The sequence below is a fragment of the Rhamphochromis longiceps genome, linkage group LG13, assembly GCF_057381845.1.
Source record: "Rhamphochromis longiceps isolate RC_006_pf linkage group LG13, R_longiceps_female_GT1.1, whole genome shotgun sequence".
Lineage (NCBI taxonomy): Eukaryota > Metazoa > Chordata > Actinopteri > Cichliformes > Cichlidae > Rhamphochromis > Rhamphochromis longiceps.
Window position 1 is genome coordinate 11,970,595 of NC_140569.1, and position 23,998 is coordinate 11,994,592.

Below are 23,998 nucleotides of genomic sequence, written 5' to 3' on the forward strand. Positions count from 1 at the left end.
GTCTTGATTTAAAGTGTTTCGGTTGCGTTCCTGTGGTGGCTCACCTCTTTGGGTGATAATATGGACACATAATCTTCATATATGATCCTGGCCTTCTCATCAACCGCTGTGGGATCCGTCTCCTTTTTCAGCTCTTCACAGGCCAACCAGAAAAGCAGGTTGTCCTCGCTGTACTCAGAACGCAGGAACTGCCTGAAAACCTCCCGGCCCTCCAGCGAGCGCAGCATCATCTCAAAGCTCCGTGCCCACGACAACACCTCCTCTAGGCTAGGGCGTCTACAGTAAAAAAAAAAAAGAGAAAAAAGACACACTTGTGTTAGATTGACAGAGACACACAAATGGGAGAATAGATAGCTGAACTCACTGTTCTTCAGTAGCTTCAATACTGTCCATCTTGGTGCAGGTCTGCCGTTCACTCCTCTCCATTCTGTCTTCATTCCTGGATCAAAGGAAGAAAGTATTATACTTGCCAAAATAAAAGCCTCAATATATGTCTATTAAAATGAGCATGTTTCTTTAATATTTATGTATACACTTAGGGTCGTAACATTAAATTGACTGTGATAAACATGTCAGTGTTTTCTCTACCCCTGGATGGATTGGAGAAGGGAAAATCAATAATTCATGAATAATTTGTCATTTACATAATTTATGTGCCCTTTAATGGAGCAGAGGAGACACGTGAAGCTAATACATTACCTAAGTTGACTGCAAGTTATTAGATTACTGTTACTGTAATAAAAGCTTCCCAATAGGAACTAATCATCTGCTGCTGATAGCCAGGAAGCTAGTCCTACAATAGCAAAAAAAAAAAAAAAATGATAACATTGTTTATTCAGGTCAAACTTGTCTAATATTATAATTAAAAGTGTTCATAGGGATCATTATGCTTAAAAAATGATTTCACTTTCACCAGCATGCTACAGAACAACAACAAAACTAAACTGAAACTGCAGGAAGGAAAGGCTCAGGTCGTGAGCCTTTCTCCTCCTTTTTTGGCTTTTCCCTTTAGGGGTCACCATAGCAGATCATCTGCCTCCATCTTCCTCTGTCCCACCAGCACCTCCTTCACTACATCCATGAATCTTTTCTGTAGTGCTCCTCCAACCAAGAAACGCCATCTTCAAAATCCTTTGTCCAGTCTATCTACCTAACCAAAGCACTGCTTCACTTCTTCCGCATTCTCTTCTTTACATCCAACCAACTTGATTTCTCCTCTCATAAAGGATCTTAAGAGCTAGCCAACAACATAAGCGTAGGAGACGCTGGAGTCAAATTTACTCGGTCAGCTACATAGAGCCAGATTTATTTGTAATCCTCTGTCTATTGTTCCATGGGTACACCAGCTGTCAAATAAACCAAAGCGCAGTGCTAAACCTGGGAATTGCTTCATAATGCACAGCATCAGGAGGCAAATAAATGGCAGCTAGAGGCTTATATCAATTATATCTAAACTGACAGCATGCTCCAGTAACTGTCAGCAAGCACAGCCGCTTTGGGTTAATAAACACTTGATATATTTTTGTGTCCCAGCATCTCACGCTGTCTAAACCGTCCTCTCAGTACAGCCCCAACCTTCACTCTCTACACATATCGTTTAAAATAGCAAAGAGCTACAAACAGTGCTGTATGAAAAGTGTATCTGCATGAGTCTGAAACTATTAAAAAGGAAACGGTTATGTGGGCTGTGTTTACTGTATGCCTTACTGTTCAGCGGTTGGGTAGACTTTCCTGCAGGCCTACATTTAAGTAAATTTGCACTGTGCAGTAGCACTGTGCAGAGGAGTGTAGATAAGAGAGATATGTGGTATAAATTTAGGAGCAGGACTTAGTAATAGCAGATAAAAAATTAAAAAAAAAAAAAAAAGATTACCCCACCGGTCAGGACTCATGGACAAAAAGGCAGTAACACATTTAAAGATATCTCGTGTGTCAACTGAAATTTCTGCTTTCCACTACGATTACTGCAAGCTGCAGTTTTATACCATGAAGTCTCAAATGCATAACAGTGGCTTGGCAGACATTTTCTACTTCCTGCTTCTCACTAAGACACCACCTTGATAAAACCTGATAAAATGAAAGCAGCTCTGCTCTCTCAGCTGTTAATTTGTACTCTGTTAAAACAATAAAGCATCAGTTAAGGTCTTTATGCAAACACTCACGGTAGCCTCTGTGTCTATCGTAGCTCAGTCACACTTGCTGAGTCCACAATGCAACACACACTGAGCTGTCTATTTTTGTCCACACCATGGAGGATCTTTCCTTCCTCTTGCAGTCTCTTGTCAAAGTCCCCATTGTGCAGAAGTAATGGGCTAAGCTAGCCTCAGCCCCCTGGCGCCCTCACAATACTGCTAAATATACAGGCTGTTCCTCACAGCTGTTTTGCATGTGATGTGTGGTTGGAAATAGAAGGCACCCCTACCAGAATAGGGCCTTGTGTGAGGGTGGATGAGGAGGGGTTAAAGGGTAAGAGGTTGGGAGAAAATAAAAAGAAGATTAATACTTTCATACACCCCGATCCTCTAAAACGGCACAAGAGATTTCACAAACTCACACACGCCTCTACTTCTCGACTTGGCACGACTGCAAAAAAAGTGACACAGAGAGCAATATGTGCTTTACAAGCAGCTCGTATACTACTCTCAGCAGTGTCACACAGGCTGGACTAACGATCCCCGCCGGCCTCGACACTAAAATAAATAAACATATAGGGTTCTGAGGACAAATTTCCAGGCTCATTCTGGAGATCTGATATGAGCGTCTGACTGAAAAACACACAGTAGAGTCACAGTCCACAGGCTGCCACCACTTCAGATGAAGTGGTGTGAAAAAAGCAGCACATTCACCATTCACTGCCTGAAAACAATGTTTCATTCACTCCCCTCTCGCAGCAAGACTGGAGCCACAGCAAAGCAGCTATAGGAGCTGCGTACCAGCACCTGGCTTTGGTGCCTTGCTCGTGGGCAACATGGTACAGGAGGTTTTATTCTCTAAGGTGAAATCTGTATGTGACAGGATGCTGACTATTTTCTTTTTGGTTGTGTTGGATTCTGGTCCTTCAATCTGGGACAAATGCACATCATCACTGTTTTTTAAACTTAATGTTTAAAATAAATAAATAATAATGAAAAAAAAAAAATCACCAACCTTTACCAAAGTTGACCTTTTTTTAATTTTACAATCACACAACACTAAAAATTGACATTTTGGGAGAGAGATTTTTAGCCTTTTTGCATTTTTTTTGTTTGTCAAGCCACTGACTAATACTTCCAGCTCTAATATTAATTATAGCTGAGCCACAATTGACCTGAACTTTTGAAACTGATACTCGGCTGAACTCAGCGACTCCCTGGAAACTCTGCTGGTTCCCCGAAATATCAAAACATATTTTTAACCTGTCTGTTTGTGCTCAGATTTTGGTGTAAGACATAGACAATTTAGAAATGGTGACAGATGACAGGTCCGAGCTTTAAAAAATGCTCTCTAGCATTTATGTAAAGTCAAAATAATAGTTCTACTCTACTCTTCTACTCTCAACAAGAAAACAAACACACGCAAATCCCCAAATCTTGAGGTGTTTCTTCAAAGTTCATCGTGCACTTTGACGTAGCAATCACAGCTTTCCTTCATTCCCCTGAAGCTAAAACAGTGAAAACTGTGTCAGTGTCCTGGCTATCCTTGTGTGTAACATCTGCACTGCTTTGTTAAAAATAATACAAATGATTTTCGTTTATGACTCATCTCCTTTTAACGGCGAGACAGAATGTCAACCAAAAACCCAGAAAACCAAACACATTTCATAAAAGCTCTGAACCGATTTGCATATCATTGAATATATGATCCTCTACAACCCACCATCGTGGGCAAGACCAAGGAGCTGTCAACGGACCTCAGGGACAAGATTACAGACCAGAACACGGCTGGAATGATCTACAAGACTATCAGAAAGAAACTTGGCGAGAAGGGGTCAACTGCTTGTGTCATTATTATTAGGGCTGGGCCATATTATACCGTTCACGGTAATACCGGTATAATGTTAGGCAACGATAGGAAAATGAAATATCGCGATAGAATGGGAGTAAAACGCGCATGCGCAGTGCCTTTGTTTTCATACGCACATGGCCGATTGTTGAGTGAAACAGATGAACCAGAATTGGTTTGTAAAAATGGTGCAACTTCCGTGATGTGGAACTGGTTTGGTGTTTGTCCGTCAGATACACAACAAAGCACATTTTTTTGCAGAACATGCAAGCGGCCGTTGTTATTGTCGTATTTGTCGGACTAAGATGCTCTTAAATCTGGGAGTAATCTGGGTCCTAAACTCCGTATGCTTCAGGTCAAACAACACTGCATCATCACTTAGAGTTAAAAACTGTCTAAATTCTTTCATCTTTAATAAAACGATCAGCATTGCTGCTTTACCAGGTGTAACTATAAAGTTTAACTTCCAGGCATCCATGAAAACAAAAGTTATTACATTTAACGGAGTTAGAAGTTAGCAGGAAGCTAGCGGAAGTAAGCTCGCTAGTTTCGCTAGTTACCTAAGCATGATATAGCATGTTCTGACGGAGAGATTTCTGAAAAAAATCAAACGTACAGCTCTGCTATCACTTCCAACATAAATGAAGACAGGAAACTAAACAGTAGTGACGTTTGTAGGGTTACTGAAGTTGGGCTAGCTGGTATATAATGATGTGCTACGTGATCGCTAGCGACACAGCTATGTTAGCATAAACAGTGAAGCTGGAGGATGAACACTAACACTTTTCCACTTATAAAAGTTAACGTGAAGGTTCTTCATGGTTAGAGACAAATGCAATCGCATGGCAGGATGCTGTAAACGGACCAAACTTCAGTCAGGAGAACAACTGAGATAATCCATCCACAATACGAGGTTAGTCATTAATATACTGCAACATGGGAATAGAGCAGCTGCCAGAGAATTCAACATTAATGAATCAATGGTACAGAAGTGGAGGAAGCAAGAAGAATGAGTTTAATAAAGTTTGATTTATCTGACTGCTTTGTTTCGCTTAATGTGCCTTATAATCCCGTGCACCTTATGGTCCGAAAAATGCGTACTGCACACTGCAGTTTAATGTTGCAATGCACCTCTTTTTAACTTCAGTGGATATTATACATGGTTATGCTCAGGATATGTCAGCCCATTTCTACTGGAAATGCCTTTTGGTTAAACTTTCAGCAAGGAATTTGCATTTGCACTGTTACATTTTTATAAAGCTTTAATGTACATAAAAACCAGCTTCTTGTTTAAGTGAAAATAAATGGAAGGTTGTCTTTTTGCGCTAGTAATGTTGTGGAGTTGTATTTTGTCTCGCATCAATTATATCGTCGGTTATATCGTTATCGCAAATTTTCAAATATATATCGTGATAAATATTTTTGGCCATATCGCCCTGCTCTAATTATTATTATTAAATTTCCCACTCGTGGGATTAATAAAGGTATCTTATCTTATCCTTCATGTAAGATCTTGCCTTATGGGTATGGATGATCATGAGGAAGTAGATCAGCCCAAAACTACATGGGAGTAGCTTGTTAATGATCTGAAGGCAGTAAGCAACACCACTGATAACACACTATGCCGTAATGGACTGAAATCTCGCAGTGCCTGTAAGGTCTCCCCGCTCGAGAAGGCACATATACAGGCCCATCTTAAGGTGGCCAGTGAATGAAATGATTCAGGAAATGATTCAGAACAGGCTTGGGGGAAAGTGTTGTAGTCATATAAAACCAAAATTGAGCTTTTTGGCATCAACTTGTTTGGAGGAACAAAAATTCTGAGTAAACAACATCATCTCTACAGTCGAGCACGGAGGCGGAAACATTTGGATTAGGGGCTGTTTGTGTGCCAAGGGTACAGAATGACCTCATCGCATTGAGGGGCCAATAGACAGGTGCACGTCCAGGATGCAAATCTCCCATTCCATCAAATCACTAAGAACCTCTTTTTGATTAAGATCTAGTGACTGTGGAGGCCATTTGAGAAAAGTGAACTTATTGTCGTGTTCAAGAAACCGACAATAAGGATTTGAGGTTTGTAGAACGGTGCGTTATCCTGCTGGAAACAGCCATGATGGGTTCACTGTGTTCAGTTGGTAACAAGAGGAACAAAATACATTAAGATGTCCCCACCATAGAACCACCAGCAGCAGCCTCCCTGTGAATCCCTGATACAAGATCGGATGGTTGCATGCCTTCATTTATGCCAAATTCTGACCTTGCCATCTGAACGTTACAGCAGAAATCAAGACGGAGCATTTTTCTTCCAATTTTGTAGTCTCAATTTCTTTTTCTCAGTGGTAGCCCGATCTTCTGCTGCTGCAGCTCATTTGCTTCAATGTTTAACATGTTGTGCGTTAAGAGATGCTCTTCTGCATATTTTGGTTGTAAAAAGTGGCTATTGGATTTAGTTTTTTACCGCCTATCAGCTCAATGTGGTCTGCCCATTATTCTCTAACCTCTAGTATTTTCACCCAGAGAAATGAGTTCTGTGGGATCAGTAAATCAGCAGTTTATGAAATACTCAGACCAGCCTGTCTGTCAGCAACCATGACTGTTCAAAGCCCCTTAAATCACCTTTCTTCCCCATTCTGATGCTCTGTTTGAACTTCAGCAGGTCATCCAGACCATGTCTAAATGCACTGTGCTTTTGAAAGGTGATTAGCTGATTAAAATCATCATTTTTTTAGGAAAAAAGATTCATGGACAGCATTGCTTTGCGGTCTCCCAGCACAGGGAGGACTCTGTTCACTGAGTGACAGAGTAGCAAGCTGCCGCAGTCAGTCTGCAGCCGTACACGGTATAAGAGAAAAAAAACTAAAAAGCAATCTGCTTCCAGTAATCCTCGTATATCTATATGCAGCACCACTGTTATCTTTAAGTTGTGCATATGGTGATTTTGCATGACAATGTTGTGTAGTGAATCAGAAACAGCCTGTTGCAGCTGATTACAACTCTGGAGCTCAAAATAACTCAGCAAAGCCAAAGATAGTTTAGGGGTGGCTGCCTGGTGATGAATTAAGTGGACAGCCTGTCTGCAACTAAAGACACTGAAATGCATTAAATTCCAAAAGCTTGGTTTGCATGCTCGTCTAAACCTGCTAATCTTTATTCCCGAGGGCTTAGGTAACCAATGATGGACAATTTACATCATGTCAGCACTGGTGAGACACAATAATGAGACATTAAAAAAAATAAAATAAAATAACTAAAAAGAAAGAAAATTCAAGGAATAAATGTACATTTATTTTCTGTTTTTGCTGGTCAGTCCCCGGTTTTGTGTTGCCATTAAAAATCATAATTCATTCAGCTGAGGTAAAACTCAGTATCAGTGCAATATCACAGATTGGGCAACGGGATTAAGGGCAGGACAACTGTTTATTATTTCAGGTACCAGGGCTGCATTTTAATCTCTTAAGGCTCACACTATTAAAAATGTCTACACTGTTCAAAATAACAGCACAACACAAAAATGAAGAAACCATTAAGAAAAATAAATAATTTGTCAACTAGCTGCCTAATCACACAATGCTAAAATGCTGTTTGCATTATTGTATGATCAATTCAGACACTGGTTTTGTTCAGTGGTTCCTTTGGGCCTCTTTTGCAAAGGATAAAATCAGATCCTGCTAATCTAAAGCAAAACAGACTGCAGTTATTTATTCTGCTTGTCTGTGCTGCCAACTTATTGCTATGCAACTTTAACTGGCAATAACGGATTTTTTGGCCTCTTCAGGGCTGCAAAGGAACAACAATGACATAACCACCAGACAGCATGACATTGTCAGCACAAAGGTGTTTATTCTAATCATTTATTTAGAGCTACTTAGTGAATAACGTTCTTTGTTTCAGTTCTATGTTGGTCTCCACCTGCCATTTTAGCTGATAAACGCTACCAGCTAGTACCTAACTTGCTTTTTGGTGTTAGTCAGGAAGTATAGGTGCTCAATCACTGCAAGTGACACATTTTGCTTTGTTTTCACAGTTCAATTTAATAAACTGCTAAAAAAACAACAACCAACAAACAGCTGTGTGAGTAGTTATGGTTAGCATGAGATTATGACTTATTTTCCAAAAACATGTTGTGTGAGCGACCTTTACTGGGTGTTTCTGAAGTGAAACCACAACATCCTTGACCTTTGATCGCAAAAATGTAACCAGTTCATCCTCAGGTCTTTGGCCTAGTTTTGGTTGTGGCTGCACAGCCCTGGTTTTATTATACACAATGACATAGGTTCAAAGTTAGCTGTTGTGGCTAAAGATATCCTGCAACATTACAGCCACAATGAACCGCGTGCGCCGATGAGCCAATGGGAGTCCAGCGTGAGTTGCCATGCCAATTGTTTCAACAGTGGGGGAAAAAACAAAACCAAATAATGGAAGTAAAATGTGCAAAACAAACATGTTTACAAACTCTACCCTCTGGCGGTCATCACGGGCGAGCAGTAGAAACAAACAGCCGTGTGGGCTGTTTCTGCGGGCATCGTCTTTGCACCGTTTACATGCATCAAACTTGATGGCTGACTCAAGTTTACCAGGCCCATGTCACGCACTGTGGTTTGCAATTAACTGATAAGGTTGCTAAAAAGCACATGGTGCGCAGGAGACTTTTGTGCAAAAACTTGAAAAATATTCTCTCAAGGCACCCCTGAGATACTGCACTCACGTGAAGGATGGACAAACAAACAGAATACAACACTGGTGCTGCTTAAAAACTAATAAAGTATAGCATAATATTAGCATGGACTAGTTTTGTTAGTACAGCTTTGCATTTTCTTACCAGAGACACTTGCAGCAGCCACACCAGCAGAGGCAGCAGGTGTTGGGTCGGGGCTGTCCAGGGGCCTGGGATGGGGCCTCAATATGAGCCGCCTGCCTTTTTCTCATCTCCACTCCACTCACACTCCGGGGCTTCACCGTAAAGAGGACGAGAACGTGCAGTTAAACATCTTATACATTCAGATGTTACAGTAGATGAGGAAACAAAACAGAAACTGTGCGACAGGTGAATTTATGTGCAGGGGAGAGAGGAAGAGCACTCAGGCAGGACAGTACAGGAACTTCCCTTCTTCATACGTTGCGAGAGTTTCTGGCACTGAGCCAAGTCTTTCACTCACCTTTGACAGAAACTACAAATTAATTTTAACCAACACAGAAAAACAGGATCTGCGTGTCACAAACACAGACAAGCAGGCACAAATTCATGAGAATTCATACCAACTCACTCAGGTTTTGTACATACGTTATGTGCAATGATGCATGACGTCAACCTAAAACGTTATTACGATCTTTTGCTTTGAAATGACAATAATGTACGATACCGTTACAGGTTTCTCTCCTGCTAATTCCTTCATGTTTGATTCCTCGCACATGCTGGACCAAAAACTTCTTGATCCACGACAGCTACAGTTTGACAGGCTCCAACCTAAAACACTCACACTGGTGCTCAAGTATCCTGGGAGCACCAACGCCATTTAAAGACGTTATCGTATCAGGAACATAAATGTCCAGATGATTCGATGATGCCATTTGCTGTGCAACAAACCAACGATATCCTAGAACAACAACACGTGTAGTGTTTGCCTGCACTCTCCTTGTTGCTTCAAACTGATTTTCACTCACTATTAAAGATTCTGAAGACTAAAAACCAAAACCCCCTCTGTCAGGTCTTGGATAGTCAGACAAAGGTCATTCAAAGTGTAAAGCAAAACTACGCCCATTGTATTATTAGCATAGTCTAACATAAATAACATTTGGTGTTATTGTATCTCACTGGGGAAAACATCTTGCAGTAATGAAATTGCTGATCAATCATTGCCTCAATCAATGTGATGAATCAGGAGTCAATGAAAAAAATCTTAGAGGTATTCTGTGTTTGTTTTATCAAACTGTCTAACACCAGAAAGAAACTGAGAAACCAAGTCCGATATTGCTCTAAAGGTGCACAGGGAGAAATCAGTTGTCATAATTTTGTAAAACATCCGTCAGCCACTTCAAAAATCACTATAATTGGATATCCAGTAAGCACAGCGCAGTGTTCACTGATTGAATTGGAAACTTTTGCAAAGGTTTTGTGGGCTATTTCTTTGCTGCTGCAGCTACAGCTACTTTAAGCGATGCCTAAAAATAGCCATGAGAAACAAAAATGTGCAGCTAGCAATTTTGTAGTCACACTCTGTTCTCCTTTAATTAAAGCCATCTTGGAGAGTGCTTTCCTCTCAGTAACAGCGGAATAAAAATATGGTGGCTACCTCTCTGTGACTGAATGAAAAAGAAATATTAATAATGAAATAAAATAAATAAATCGGTGGTTGCCCAGAGATTGCACTGAATTCTTCTGCTGTGGAAGACTGACTGCAAGTAGTTGCAGTGACCAGCGCAATACTGTCAACTTCACCTCATGCACAGGTCTCCAAAGTCCAACTTGGACTGACTGCAATCATTCTTAGAAAGATTGGCAGAAGTTTCTGTTTCAAATCTGTGAGGTTTTGAATTTAAATTTCTGTGGATGCAGAATTGGAGAAATAAAATCACTTTTACCGGTAGCAGCGACGAAAATTTATCTGGTGTGTCTCATCAGTTTTGCATAGGCAAACGAAAGCATGCGAATACTGGAAAAATGTTAGCAGTTATTCTTACAGTCATGATTTCTTTACTAATGTGCCACAACATGGGGAAAAAATTAATAAATAAATAAAAAAGTACAAATACATGGGGATTGCCATGAGTCTACAAAATTACACTATAGACTAGTCAGTGTGCTCCTCCATGTCTCTTCTGAACATATCTGATTTGCCAGTAAGATATTCCAGAGGAAAATTGCAGCTCTTTAATAGGAATTATGCAAATTTTGGGGTTAGAGGTGTTTATTTTTAGACAGTTTTTTAAGGACTCTTTTTTTGAGAAGGCCATTCTCAAATTCCATTATCTAGAAAAGTACCTAAACTTATTCCTTCAAAATTCTTTGGGTAAATATCTTGTACTACGGCTCTATACACACAGACTTTCAGGGGTGTAGCTCATGTTAACACAGAATGATGAATCTGTAGGTGTGTAGAAACCACAGTTTTGCAGATAGAGGACTGACATTTTGTTCGCATCTTCTCATATTCATTGCACATAACTTTCTTTAAAACAGTCTAAAATGAGGAGAATGGTTTCACAGATAAAACCTGGATATGGTGGGAAAAAAATTCATCCTACCCTAGTGTGATACCCCAGGTATGACTGACGCCATGTACGAAATCCAAATCAACTTGTTTAGAAACAAGAAGTTTCCCTTATTATATCTAAAACTTCACCTACTCTTATGACCCTTATGCTATTTATAGGTTTACTTGGTGAGCTTATTATACTGGGAAAACCCTTACCTCACAGTGCCATAAGCTTTAACCGTAACGTAAAGCTCAGCTGCAAACATATACAACTAGAAATGCTAGAAAGATCAGCCACGAGGATGTCAAAACTTTAGCTTTAAAGTTTTATGCATTTACTTAGCTGGGAGGGTCTAATCAAATGCAGTATGAGAATTAAAAGTATACTGACTGAAAAAGCACTCCTACCTGTAATGTCATGGTTCAAATTAAAATCTTTTCATAAAAAAATGTGAAAATCCAAATTTAAAAAAAAAAAGAAGAAAAATATAACTAATTTTCTTCTTTTTTGTTCCCTCTACTCTACAGACGGATAATTTGCTTCAATGAAGAAACATGGAAGGTACGGCTAAAAAGACAAGCCCGATATGCAAATGCTGTCGTCCGTCCAGCGGAGCAGCCATCGGTTATTTAGCAACTGGGCGGCTACCGTGGAAAAACAGGCTGTTAGACGTAAACCACAGAGAGGGTATGGCTTTGTTCCAAAGCCAAAGAAGGAGGATGCACTGACATGTCATGCAAATGGGGTGGAAATACTAACACAATAACATCAGAGGGCAAAGAAAAAAAAAAACAGATGAAAAAGATAGCTACAAGATCTGTCATACATGCAGTACATTTTTGCAAATACTAAAATAATACCAAAATAGAGGACGCCATATTAACCAAAACAATCATCATCCAAAAGTCCAACTTGACGTTGAAGCTTCCACTCTGCTTCACCATCAGGCAGTTTTTCACGAGAGCGATGCAAATGAAACTAGCGTCCTATTTCACAAATTAGTGCCACATGTAAAACGCCAGAAACATTTGCACCTTGTGCAGACTTTGACCTCGCATCAGCGCAAGCAGCGTTTGCTTTGATGAGGCACTAAGTGCAAAAAGTAAAAGAACAGAATAATGACGTCACCGTGGCACGTAAGTCGCAGCCTGCCTCCATTCTCACTTTGTTGTGGTAGGGAAAATGGTTAATAGCGTTTTCTTTACAAAAAGACAAAAACAAATAAACCGTTTGTTGAGAAACTGTGTGAGAAAAAGCATCTTACCATTAGTTATCTGAACACAAATTATTTCTAACTCTGAGTTAACAACACCTCGTTTTCAAAGATAAAGAACGTCCTTTCAAGGTGACAGATCATTTTCCATTCATGGCTAATAACCGACTGATATCAAGCACTATATACAAATAACCGGTGGGTTGCTTTGTTTCACTTCCATGAAGAAAAGACTTTTACTAAGCAACATTTAAATTCATGTCCATTCTGAGAATTACAAATGAAAATCAAAACTTCAACTTTAAAATCGAGAAGTAAAAGCCAGTCACCCTTTGCTGCCGACTCATTATCTTACACGATCTGGCAGATGTTGCTTGGTCCGTCAACCTCCAGGACCACAACTGCAAACTTTGGTTATGAACATGAACATATGACTTTTCATTTTGACCCCTTAACCAAAGCATTTGACTTTATATTTCACACAAATTTGGATCCTCACTGTGACAGTAAACTTGAAAATACAAGTTCAGTTTCTGTAAAATAAATAAATAAAAAACAATCTAAATATATTAATTAAATTACTGGGAAAGCGTGAAACTTACCATGAATTAGTGAGTTCCTAAACACAGGTCAGACAGAGCAGTCATGGCATGAGGTAATAGGTTGCTGGATGCTAGCAGGCTGGTTGACGAAGTGACTGACTGGGGGACTGTCTGAGCGTCTTTCTGACTTGCAGGAGATTTGGGGCAAGGCGAGGAGGTTCTTTTCACCACAGGGCAGAGAGGTTACTGGTATCACCATCCCTGACCAACTGGCACAGAAAGGGACACGAGAGCTGAGATGAAATGCGACCACTTCCTCCCCTCGTTTCCTTACTTCACTCGCTACTTCTGCTTCTCTCACCAACACCTCCTAAGCTTCCTCAGAACTCTGTGAAAGGGTCATTTATGGACTTGAGGGTGTAGGGAGCATTCAAAGTGCAGCATCTGTAAAACACAGAACGTGAACAAAAAGAAAACACCATGAAACACAGAAGTTGACTTTAAGTGAAAATGATCAGTCAGGAGAAATATATCCTGCAACGACAAGAAGACAGAAGCAGATACGAGCAAATGCGACACAGAGCAGAACCTCATTTTCATCCATCTAGATTAGGTGTAGATGCCCAGTTGCCCAGTTTTGGAGTTATAAGTGGTAAAGATATCTACTCTTACTTGTCTACGTGTGCTCAATTGGCAAAGATTGCAGCAGAGAAACTAAGCAGCAATGCCCTTTTCTAGAAACTACGATCTGGTTATTCATGTTTCTTGTTGTAGAACTCTTTTCTTTCTACTATCTACATGCACCGGCCAAAATAGGTATGAAACTGCCTAACATTTGAGTTCAGCTCAGCTGAGTTTATATCCTGTCACATCCTGTGTCGTTGCCAGGTGTAGTTCAAAAGAAAAACAGTTGCTGCATAAACCTGTGAACACCGGGACTTTTTCAGTCACCGGGCTTTGATTTCTAAAAAAAGATATTGTGTTTTTATTTTTTCAATGTAGTGCCCATTGAAGAACCATGAGGAAGGTGCCAATTATTTACATTAAATTCAAGACAAAGGTAGGCATTTCTTCAGCCAAAACCTCCCAAACTGAGCAGCTCACACCAAAGTAGTCTAGATAGATAAGCAGCACTACAGCCATAGGACAATGTAAAAATTTGCATTTAATTTGGGAATGGACTGTATTTTAATATACAATCAATACATGAGAGGGGTTAACGATGACAAAGATCTACTGGTTAATGAGGAAGTCGACTATGTGAAAAAGCTAGCATATTCATCTGTATTGAAAACTAGGGCTGCCACGATTTGTCGACTAGTCATGATTACGTCGACTATCAAAATCGTCGACGACTGATTTAATAGTCGACGCGTCGTTTGAAGCTTTGTAAGATCGCAAAAGACGCAGGAATAATAGTAGGATTTAAGAGTGTAATAACGGACTGAAACAGAAGATGGCAGCACTGCATGTACAAGGATGCCAGCTGCCGTTAAACCCCGAAGAAGAAGAAGCAGCTGTGTCCCAGAATTCATAGCGCGGCCCAGCTTAGTTTCCATATTTTCAGGCGAGAATGTAGCTGTGTAAACCTCAAATATCGGCTCAGTTTATCAGGACACCACATATTTTCAAAAGCGCTCCGACGTTTTCGGAGACGTCTGTTACCCACTAGCTCGATAGCTAGCCGGGGGCTAGGTCACTAGCGCCGTGAGAACACCGGACTCCCGGCAAATTGTTTTCAAACCCACCGCCGTCTTTCGCGACTCAGGTTAAATATATATGAGTCACTTAGATAAATTAAAAATGTTGTTGTTTGGCTTTTTTTTTTTTTTTTTTGTATTTTATTTGTTCCTGAGTAAATCGGTTTGGCTGAGATTAAAGTTATAGTTTTTACACAGCTGAATAAACGTCAAGCAGACAGCTGATTATCAGAAGTGTGAGATGCTGGAGAATATACTCCGGTGTCCTGTTATATTTTAGATAGCAAGGAGTTTATTAAACTTTACCGAAACAATCTGCAAATTTCATTAAAATTGAATAAACTATCATCTTGTCTTTATTTTTAGTTAGCACCTTAAAAGCTTAAAGCTGTAAGCTAATGATAGTTATATAAGAGCAGATGCTGCTGGTGCAATAAGCTGTAGTTTTACGTCCAGTGGATGATGATCTGATTAGTCGACTAATCGCATAAATAATCGGTGACTAGTCGACTATCAAAATAATCGTTTGTGGCAGCCCTATTGAAAACAGACATCAGCTGAAGCTGTACTTTTCCTCTGACGCCTTTGTGCAACAGCTTCCTCTTCTCAGCCACCAACACAGACGCTGATACCATAATACTTTACTTGTGATAAGCTAAAGGATGTGGTTAGAATAAGACCAGTTCAACCAGGAAATGCAGTAAATGGCAAATGATGCTGCGAATGCTTATCTTAAACATTTATGGTGCAAAGCATTAAGCTCACTGGCACTGCAACCCAACACTCAATCAATGTCAAAAGCCATATGCTGGATTTTGGCCCTGAGAGAGGCTGCTGTGTCTCCTAGATAGCCCTCATGCTCCATGTTCTTCATGCAGGAATTAGTGCTCCAACACCGTGCTTACTCATAACAGCAGCTTAGAGGTGTTCGCATGGTGACCTTAACACTATTGCAAATTATCAGCAGTCTGCAACTTAGAGTGTAAAATTAGCATATACAAAAAAAAGAAGATAAAGATAATATCTAATATTGAAAAGACTTACCAAACAAACTAAACTAAACATCTTCAGTTACAGTGGGTTAGCAGCCTTATCAGCTCTGATCTACAGTCCCTCACCCACCCTTGCCTATACATGGCTCATTTCCTCCACAGTGATGTCTAGCAAGATAAAGAGCAGCACAAAGAAAAAAAGAAAAAAAAATCGAGGTTCACATGTCACTACCATCCCTCCCATATGACACAACATGCTGTCTCAATACTGCTCTACTGTAAAAGCAACGTGAGGGGAGCATCAACATCCATTCATGCCAGTTTAAACTGGTTTGAAAACAATAGTTTCCCTTGTATATTAAGAATCTATGACAAATTATTTTGCACAGCAGCTTGTTAAGATCAGGCTTTTTCATTGCACTTGTGAGTTTGCTTATTCCTGTTGCGAAGATGATCACCAACTTTAGTGATGTGCTTCCTGAATGAAATGAATAAAATGACTATGGGAAATGTTTACGACAAAGCTCGGCCCGGTTTGGAATTTGGAGACTGATGCCCCTGATAATCCACGTGAGTGAAAAAAAATTCCAATATGGCTAAATCATCCCGGGATAAAACTGCACAGGAATGGCTTTCGAAACACAACAAAGAGCCCAATCTGTGCGCTTTGTTACTGATGATGTATCGAGCCTTTTTCCGGGTCCAAGCCTCTACTGCATAGAGAGCGCTGTCAGTGTTGAAATGCTGCAGTAACACCTCCCTTGATGTTTTTGAATTGGCATGAGCTGTAAAAAGTTGTTTGGTTATTATCCTTATTCTTCTGTACAGCTTTCTGTCTTTTTAAATAGCACTATTCATATACAAGACACCTTTAAGCTACGTTTTGTACAGTACCGATATATTCAGACATTGCTGAGATTTTGGTAGGGAATAATTTAGAACAATCCCACAAAATACTCATTACTAACCTTGTTTTGTGGATGATGTCACCTTATACCTTAAATTAATTTGTGTCTGCTGACTGGGCACCTACAGGTTTGATATGTCAATGAGAGCCCTACAAAGTCATAAAACCTCCCAAATACTTTGCCAGCGCTGCTCTTTTTATATCAGCTTACCGTAGTTGGTCTGAAGCCAGCCTTGGGGCGGGAGGCTAACAACTAGCCTAATTTCACCAACCCTTTGAAACTTCACCAGCACTTTGTTTTTCATCTTTTCATCTAGAATTCATGTAAACTGCTCCTGAATTTTAAATTCACTCAATCTCGCAAACATTTTTAATTGTTTAAAACTGATTGGGACATCTAGAAGAAGAAATACATTGATTGCTTTATTAGTGTTTAAAGAAAAAAAAAAAAAAAACCCAACAACAACAACAACAACTGGTGCCTAAATGCTAATTCGCTATTGGGAACTAAAGAAGCTTTTGGTTGCAGAAATTAATAAGTATTCTACACTTAGCAAGAGGATTGACTTGGCTATCAAACTCCCTAAACAACCTTCAAATTAAACATTCACAAAACTCAACGGAGCCCCTGAAAAAAAAAAAAAAAAAAAATCTGCTTTCAACCCTGTCAGACAACATCACAAACAAAAAGAGCTGCTCTGCTACATGTGCTGCAGACAGTCTAAAAATGACATTAGAGCTGCTCTTTTGGACACTACATGCTAACCTTATTTGTAAATTAATCTTCAAATGCTTTAAAAAAAAATGTATGGCTTGTTAACTATATCTATATATATATATATATATATATATATATATATATATATATATCTATATCTATATATATATATATATATATATATATATATATATCTATATCTATATATGAGAAAGGACATATCACTGAATGCTTTTAGGGATCAATTTAAATGTCGATACTGGTGCCACCGAGTTTCACTGCTTTCAAGAATAAAAGTTGCCATCCTAGAAGCAAATAACATCAGATGCTGATAGGTCAGCTTGCATTCTGTTAGACCTCTTTGAATGAAGAGTACAGGCCTAATGAGATTAATCAGGAAGTCTCTCAGGATGCAGTTGCAACATAACCTGGGCTCCTCTGACTCAACACACCCATGGGAAACTGCAGTGATGGTGCTGCTACAGCTGTGCACTGCATGATCTCTTAACAGTGTATTACATTAGATAAATAACACACACAAAATGCACTCCCGAGTGAGAAAGTTAACAGGACAGTCGCAGAACGGAATCTTTTGAATCTCCCTGAAGGCCTGTGCATATCTTCAGATATGAAGAAGGCAATCTCATCAGACCTTGCTCTCACCCTCTGTACACTAGCTCTGCTGGCTAGCTGCTCGGCTGGTTTGTTTTGCATGGTTGTCTCCTGCAGCTGCAAGAACCATCTGAGCAGAGTCGCTGCAGGTCCGACCAGCCGGCCGGCAGAGGGGATCCCCTCGCAGCTGACACCACCGACGGCTAACGCAGTCAGAGAGGGGGCTCCACAGCGCTGTCAGCCGCACAGACATTTTACAGAAATCAAACACCACCCACTTTCTTCTCGCTAGCTTTAGCAGTCAGCCTGAGATCGGCTATCTCTCGCAGGGAGAGGAGGCGGTGGCAGCTGAGCAGCAGCTAGCGCCGTGCTAACGTCAGCTAGCCAACCCGTGTGGACCCTTAGCGCAGAATAATCACCACCTTACCCCTTTGCGGTGGGCTGTCAGTGTCCTAGGATGATAGGTGTGAAAAAGCGACGTCCCGATGCTTATTTAAAGACATCGTAAATTGGAATCCCGCGGTGTAAAGTCCATCGCCGCTGTTTTTCTGCCATCCGCCCCACTTCAGCACCGAACGCCGCCGAGCCCCTGGATGCACTGCGCAGGCGCGCTGCCACCGCCGCTCTGTGCCCGCAGTTGGTGAGAAGATGCACTGCCGAGGCTGCACACAGTCCGGTCACAGAGGATCATTATCACAGCTGTGCTGCTGCACAACTGAAGACGCCCAGTTTGCTTTAAAAACAATGCTGTATTGGCTTTGGTCAGTATCCTAAACACAAGCGAGCACACTTTCGGAAAGCCAGTCAGCCGGTAATAAAGTTAGAAGGCCACCATTCATACAAGAGGAAATGTGTCCCCGGGTTATAAACTCGTAAAAATGAACCATAAACTATCTCACATACAGACTGTCCTGATGTTAAAACAGTTTCCGCAAGAAACAGTTGCTGCACTAAAACAGAAATGGGAACAACGTTTTGCATTATTTCTCTCGTTCAGCATAAAGCCCCATGCATTGTTAAAGCTTATCAGTGAGATTACACCGACTTCATGAAGCATATGTGTTTAGCACTTTTACAGTGTTAACACAGTATGATGATCATATTATGCTTTACATACATATGCAGACAACAAGATGCTTAAAATACGCACTTTTAAGATACAGCTTGAATACTTCTTAAATAATGCTCAGGTGAGTTTAAAGAAAGACATCTTTAAAATGTAATACATAAACACATAGTGAGGTTTTCTAAACATACATCAATGAAAAAATATACTATATTTTATATAATATATAAAATATATAGAATCGATTTATTCTGTTAATCGCAAGCTTTCCCTGTATTTCTGATTTAGTGTCACAGATTATTTTAATTGTGTTTAATTGATGTTTCCCTCATCACCGTGCAGCCTGTAGAATGCAGGCGCAATCTAGTAAATCTCAGTTTTTGGCAGTAAATATATTTTCCACTTCCACCACACGGGGGCACCACAGCTCTGCTCTGCTTTCTCTCTCTAACACACTCGGTCTTTCTCTCTCTCTTTCTCTCAAACACACACATATGCACACAAACACCTGTTCTGATGCGATGTGCCTCCCTATATGTGTGAACGGAAATGGCAGGAAACATTATTGCTGCTACAGTGACGATTATAGGCTTTGAGCAGACAAATAACTCATTATATGTGCGCGAAATAACAACCCGCTGTGCATAAAGAAGAAACACTTAAGTGAGCTCTGCATGGAAATTGTTCCAGGACTGATGGATTGTGCATTTACTCTCTGGCAGGCCTCCATCTTTATACATCTGATGCACTCAGTGTTTAGTTGTGAGGAACTGTGGTTCTCCAGAGGGACAATTACGAAAAGGTCATGGCTGGGAGGCTAAGATGGAAGATGGGAATGTTCCTTGACACCATTTGCTCATTAATAGGGATTTGAAGAGGCCTGGATCAACTCCTGTTTTCTTCACATGCTGAGAGTGATTGCACTGATTTGCATGTGAAAAGGTCAAGAGCCACAAAAGCACCATTCTGCTTCATCGTGGCAAATCTCGAACATGCAGCAGTGAATTTTCTGGCATAGATAGTCGGAAGACAAGCGTGCATGTCCTTAGCTGACGAACATCCAAGCACAGACGTGTTTGTGCATTTTTATTTATATACCTCACGAGCAATGAATAATTAGGCAAAAAGTGACTCTGCAAACATCTGTTTGGTTTTTCAGAGATAAACAAGAGGGAAAGAAGATTAACCTTTGAGTAACCCGGATGGGTCATTTATGACCCCAGCTGTATATTTATATGTGCCACTGTGATATTTAAAATCATAACAATACTTCAAAGAAACAGTCAACTTTTTTTTTTTGGCCCACCAGTGTTGCAAAGACAAGGGAAAGCTATTTGGGATCTCTGTATCTGAGGTATCTGTATGTTTTATTTATTTTATTTTATTTATTTTTTACATCATAGGCTGTAATTGTATTTTAGCTTTCTAATCACTACATTGCAATGTTTTGTGGCTTGCCATGGCTACTAGACCTAGAACAAGCTTCAGTGAGATCCAGGAGTACATGGGGTTTGAAAGCCAAGCAAACAGAGCAGACAGGCACATCATGGACAACCTTGCTGCTTTAAGGGATATCTGAACAATGTGTGCGGCCCATTTACCCAAATGATATATTCCTGGTAGGATAAAGAAGTTGTCTATTAGAGGGAGATACGGTATCAGACGATAGCCTCTTTGTTTCAGCTGAGTATGACACCACATATCTGGTGGATCTGTGATGCAAAAATGATTTTAAAGCACAAGTTATTTGGATTAGAATATTTTTAAATGTGTATGAAAGATAAAGGAAACAGTGTAGGCACAATAAACACAAATAGAGACATTAAAATATAATGAATAAATTTTTGGCACTAAAATACTGTGGTTACTTGTTAAGGAGGCTATACACTTCAACAAAAGTGTGGGATTATTGCAGAGCTCTTCCTGCTTCTTTTTTACATCATAATTATGCTTTGTGCAACATTTTCTGTGACTTTGAAAAAAGATCATTCATTCTTTGCAAAACTAGTTTTGTGACTCCATGAGTGTGAGTTGTACTTTACCCCCATTATTCTGTAGGAGTCCGGCTTTTCACCACAACTTCCGTTTTTAGTTAATCATTTGACAAATGCCAACCTGACTAAAAGAAAGTACGGTCATTAGCAAAATCATGAAGATTCAGGATGGTACAAATTAAAAATGAAGTTCAAAAATTCCACAGAGATCACTGTTTTCGTTTATCCTCCACATTTTCTCGAACTCCTCTCTCAGCGTTTGGTATTTCTTGAGCGTCTCATGTTCTTCTTGATGTTGCTGCCCCTTGCTATACCTACAAGTTTTTCCATCTGTATCTGGAGGTCCCACAGGATCTTAGCTTGGTCATTCTCAACCACCCTTGAGGCAATGTATCCCATTTTGACCTCCGGACTTCCAGGTCATACTCAGGACAGATGTTCCAGTATATTATGCCGGTCACTCAGGGTCTTGCCTGTTCTGATAGACCCCAGCCTCTATCAATCCTGTGCTCAGAGCTTTTTCCTGTGCTGCCATGTTTAGTACCTCTGTGCTGTCTTTCAGTCCAGCTTTGTCCAGCCATTGTAGGATTTTTCAATATCAGCTATTTACTTTGCCTTGTTTGGTATCATTCTTTTCAGCACAACCTCACGTGTCTGAATTTACAGTTATGTTTTCATTTTGATATACTGTATTACCACAATTGATCTAAAATCAGACAAAAAACATAAAATCAGAGTAGAAAAAGTTATATTTTTTTACTGTAACAACCACAAACATGTTTAATGAATCATATTTCATAACTTTAAATGCAAATATAAATTGTCAAAATTAAAATCCTATGCACAAGTTTTGAAAACAACAAAGTTATTTGGAGCCATTTACCTTTTACCTTGATTTTTTAAATAACCATTTCAAACTATTTACAGAACAATCAGCTGTTCTGATTCAATAAGATGCCACACAAATTATTTGTGCCACTCCAAAAAAATAATTTCTGTCCACTATATGCCTGCCTGATACCTGCAGGTCTGACAGCAGCAGGTGTATCACTCCTTTTTCTACCTGGAGACAGCAGTCGCCTCATTGTTCTGACACGCAACACTACACAAACACGCTAAACGTCACAAATCTCTCACATCTCAAAACTCGCGCTCTCTCTTTTTCTGCTCTCTCTCTCTCGTTGTCACTTTCCCTGTTTTTTTTTTTTTGGGGGGGGGGGGGGGGGGGGGGGTGCTTGCTAGCTCTGTCCTTAGACAGTAAACGTCACAAAACTATTGAGGAAAAAACACCGCGTTTACTGTTTATCATGACTCTGGTTTTACGTGGCCTATCAACACAATTTAAAAACTGGTATATATCACCTTGTTGCTTTGTCATCATTTTCTTGTTAGTAACTGTAACGGCGTTGTAACGATAGGAATACTAATTAGTTAGATTATTCATTACTGAAAAAAGTAACGCCGTTACTTTCTAATTCTCCTGAATTTTTAGGTTCCTATATATATATATATATATATATATATATATATATATATATATATATATATATATATATATATATATATATATATATATATATATATATATATATATATATATATATTCATTGCACAATTTAAACTCTTAACAAAATTGCACAGTTCCGGCAGCATTTGATGCAATTCTAGCTTTTGAAAGAAAAGTATTTATTAATCTCTTATTTTTGAAACATCTGCTCAAGGTCAGCAGTTCAAGCAAAACATGTCCAGGGTGGGATGGCTCAGAAGGCTTTTTCGAGGCAGCTGAAACAGCAAAGAGCTTCCAAGGAGGGGAGAAGGCATCCGATGATTTTCTTGAGTACATTACTCTCTGCCACAGTGCAGAGGGCAAGCCACAGATAGATGCATGTCAATATGCTCTCTACTGAGCAGTCATTGAAGAACACAAGCTTTTGGGTTGGGTTGTCAAACGTAAGGCACGGGGTCCGCAATTGCCCCTGCAAAGGTTCTAATCTGACCCATTGCACTACTTTGAAGATGTAAAGAAGGCCATTACACTTCTTTTTCTTATAACTCTGGAGTTAATAAATATGTAGTTCAACTTCTGTACACTTACAGAAGGGGGAGTTTCACTGGACTGGCCCACTTAAGATTAAAGTGGGATATATTTGGTAAAATGAGTTTTTTTTTTTACTAGTACAGTGGTTTTTGCACTCCAGTTCAGGTCCTCCTCTATGTGTGTCCTTAGTAACTGGATATCTGAAATTCTCTCCACACATTTCTTACAGATGAAAATTGGCTTTACATGTATTTTCTTATTCCTGTTGTCAAATATTCCACTCTGTGGCCTTGATGGTGTTAAGGATCAGGTTGTTATCTCTACACCATGCAATCAGTTGCTCCACCTCATCCTGATAAACAAACTCATCATCCCCTGAGATGAGCCCCACAATGGCGGTGTCAATAGCAAATTAGATGATGCTTTTGCTGGAGTGGAGAGCCAGTGCTGAGGTTGAAGGTTGAGGAGGTATAGGGTCCTGCTGTCTGAATCAAGGAGTGTTCAAACAAAGATTCTTTAATCCAGAGGCATATGGAGTGGCCATCAAAGCCACCAGCAAGGCTGAGAAAAAGTATATGGATTCCTTCAGTTAGACCCTTCCATACTATCTCAACATGCCTACAGTTATCTTTCACCCTGTGGTCATAGTGTTTGTGGGATTTGTCAAGCTGAGCCCAGACAGCCTTCTGGGCTTTTCTGGAGTTAATTTGTTTGACTGTTGTTTGTGTACCACATGTATGAGAGATACGGAGAGATACAGAAAGGGAGAGGAAGAAAGATGGACATATAGAGCCTGCAGTCACACTTTCTCTACCCAAAGAAATGATAAGACCTGAATAACTACAGCATGTGTCTGGTTTCTTCTTTGTCTGAGTCCACTGGGGAAAATAATGGTTTCACTCAACCATACACAAAATTAAAGAAAAAATGATTCCAGTCTATAGCAAAGAAATCAAAACATACACTGAATATAAGAACTTAATATATTTTTTTAATTCCTAAGAGCCACTCAAGAGTAGATGAAACACTTCATTTACT

At 39.8% G+C, this 23,998-nt stretch overlaps 1 protein-coding gene across 1 annotated transcript in view; it reads right to left on the minus strand.

The window, feature by feature from the left end:
* rgs17 (regulator of G protein signaling 17) overlaps positions 1 to 18,447 on the minus strand; it is a 29,677-nt gene extending 11,230 nt beyond the window's left edge. Inside the window, exons 1-6 of the mRNA XM_085427661.1 lie at positions 18,290 to 18,447; positions 13,295 to 13,377; positions 12,994 to 13,202; positions 8,804 to 8,934; positions 365 to 439; positions 45 to 276 (exon numbers count right to left, since the gene is read on the minus strand). Of these exons, the coding sequence (XP_085283787.1) occupies positions 45 to 276; positions 365 to 439; positions 8,804 to 8,934; positions 12,994 to 12,996 (441 nt within the window). The 5' untranslated portion in view covers positions 12,997 to 13,202; positions 13,295 to 13,377; positions 18,290 to 18,447. The remainder of the gene's footprint in view (positions 1 to 44; positions 277 to 364; positions 440 to 8,803; positions 8,935 to 12,993; positions 13,203 to 13,294; positions 13,378 to 18,289) is intronic.
* Positions 18,448 to 23,998: the final 5,551 nt, after the last annotated feature.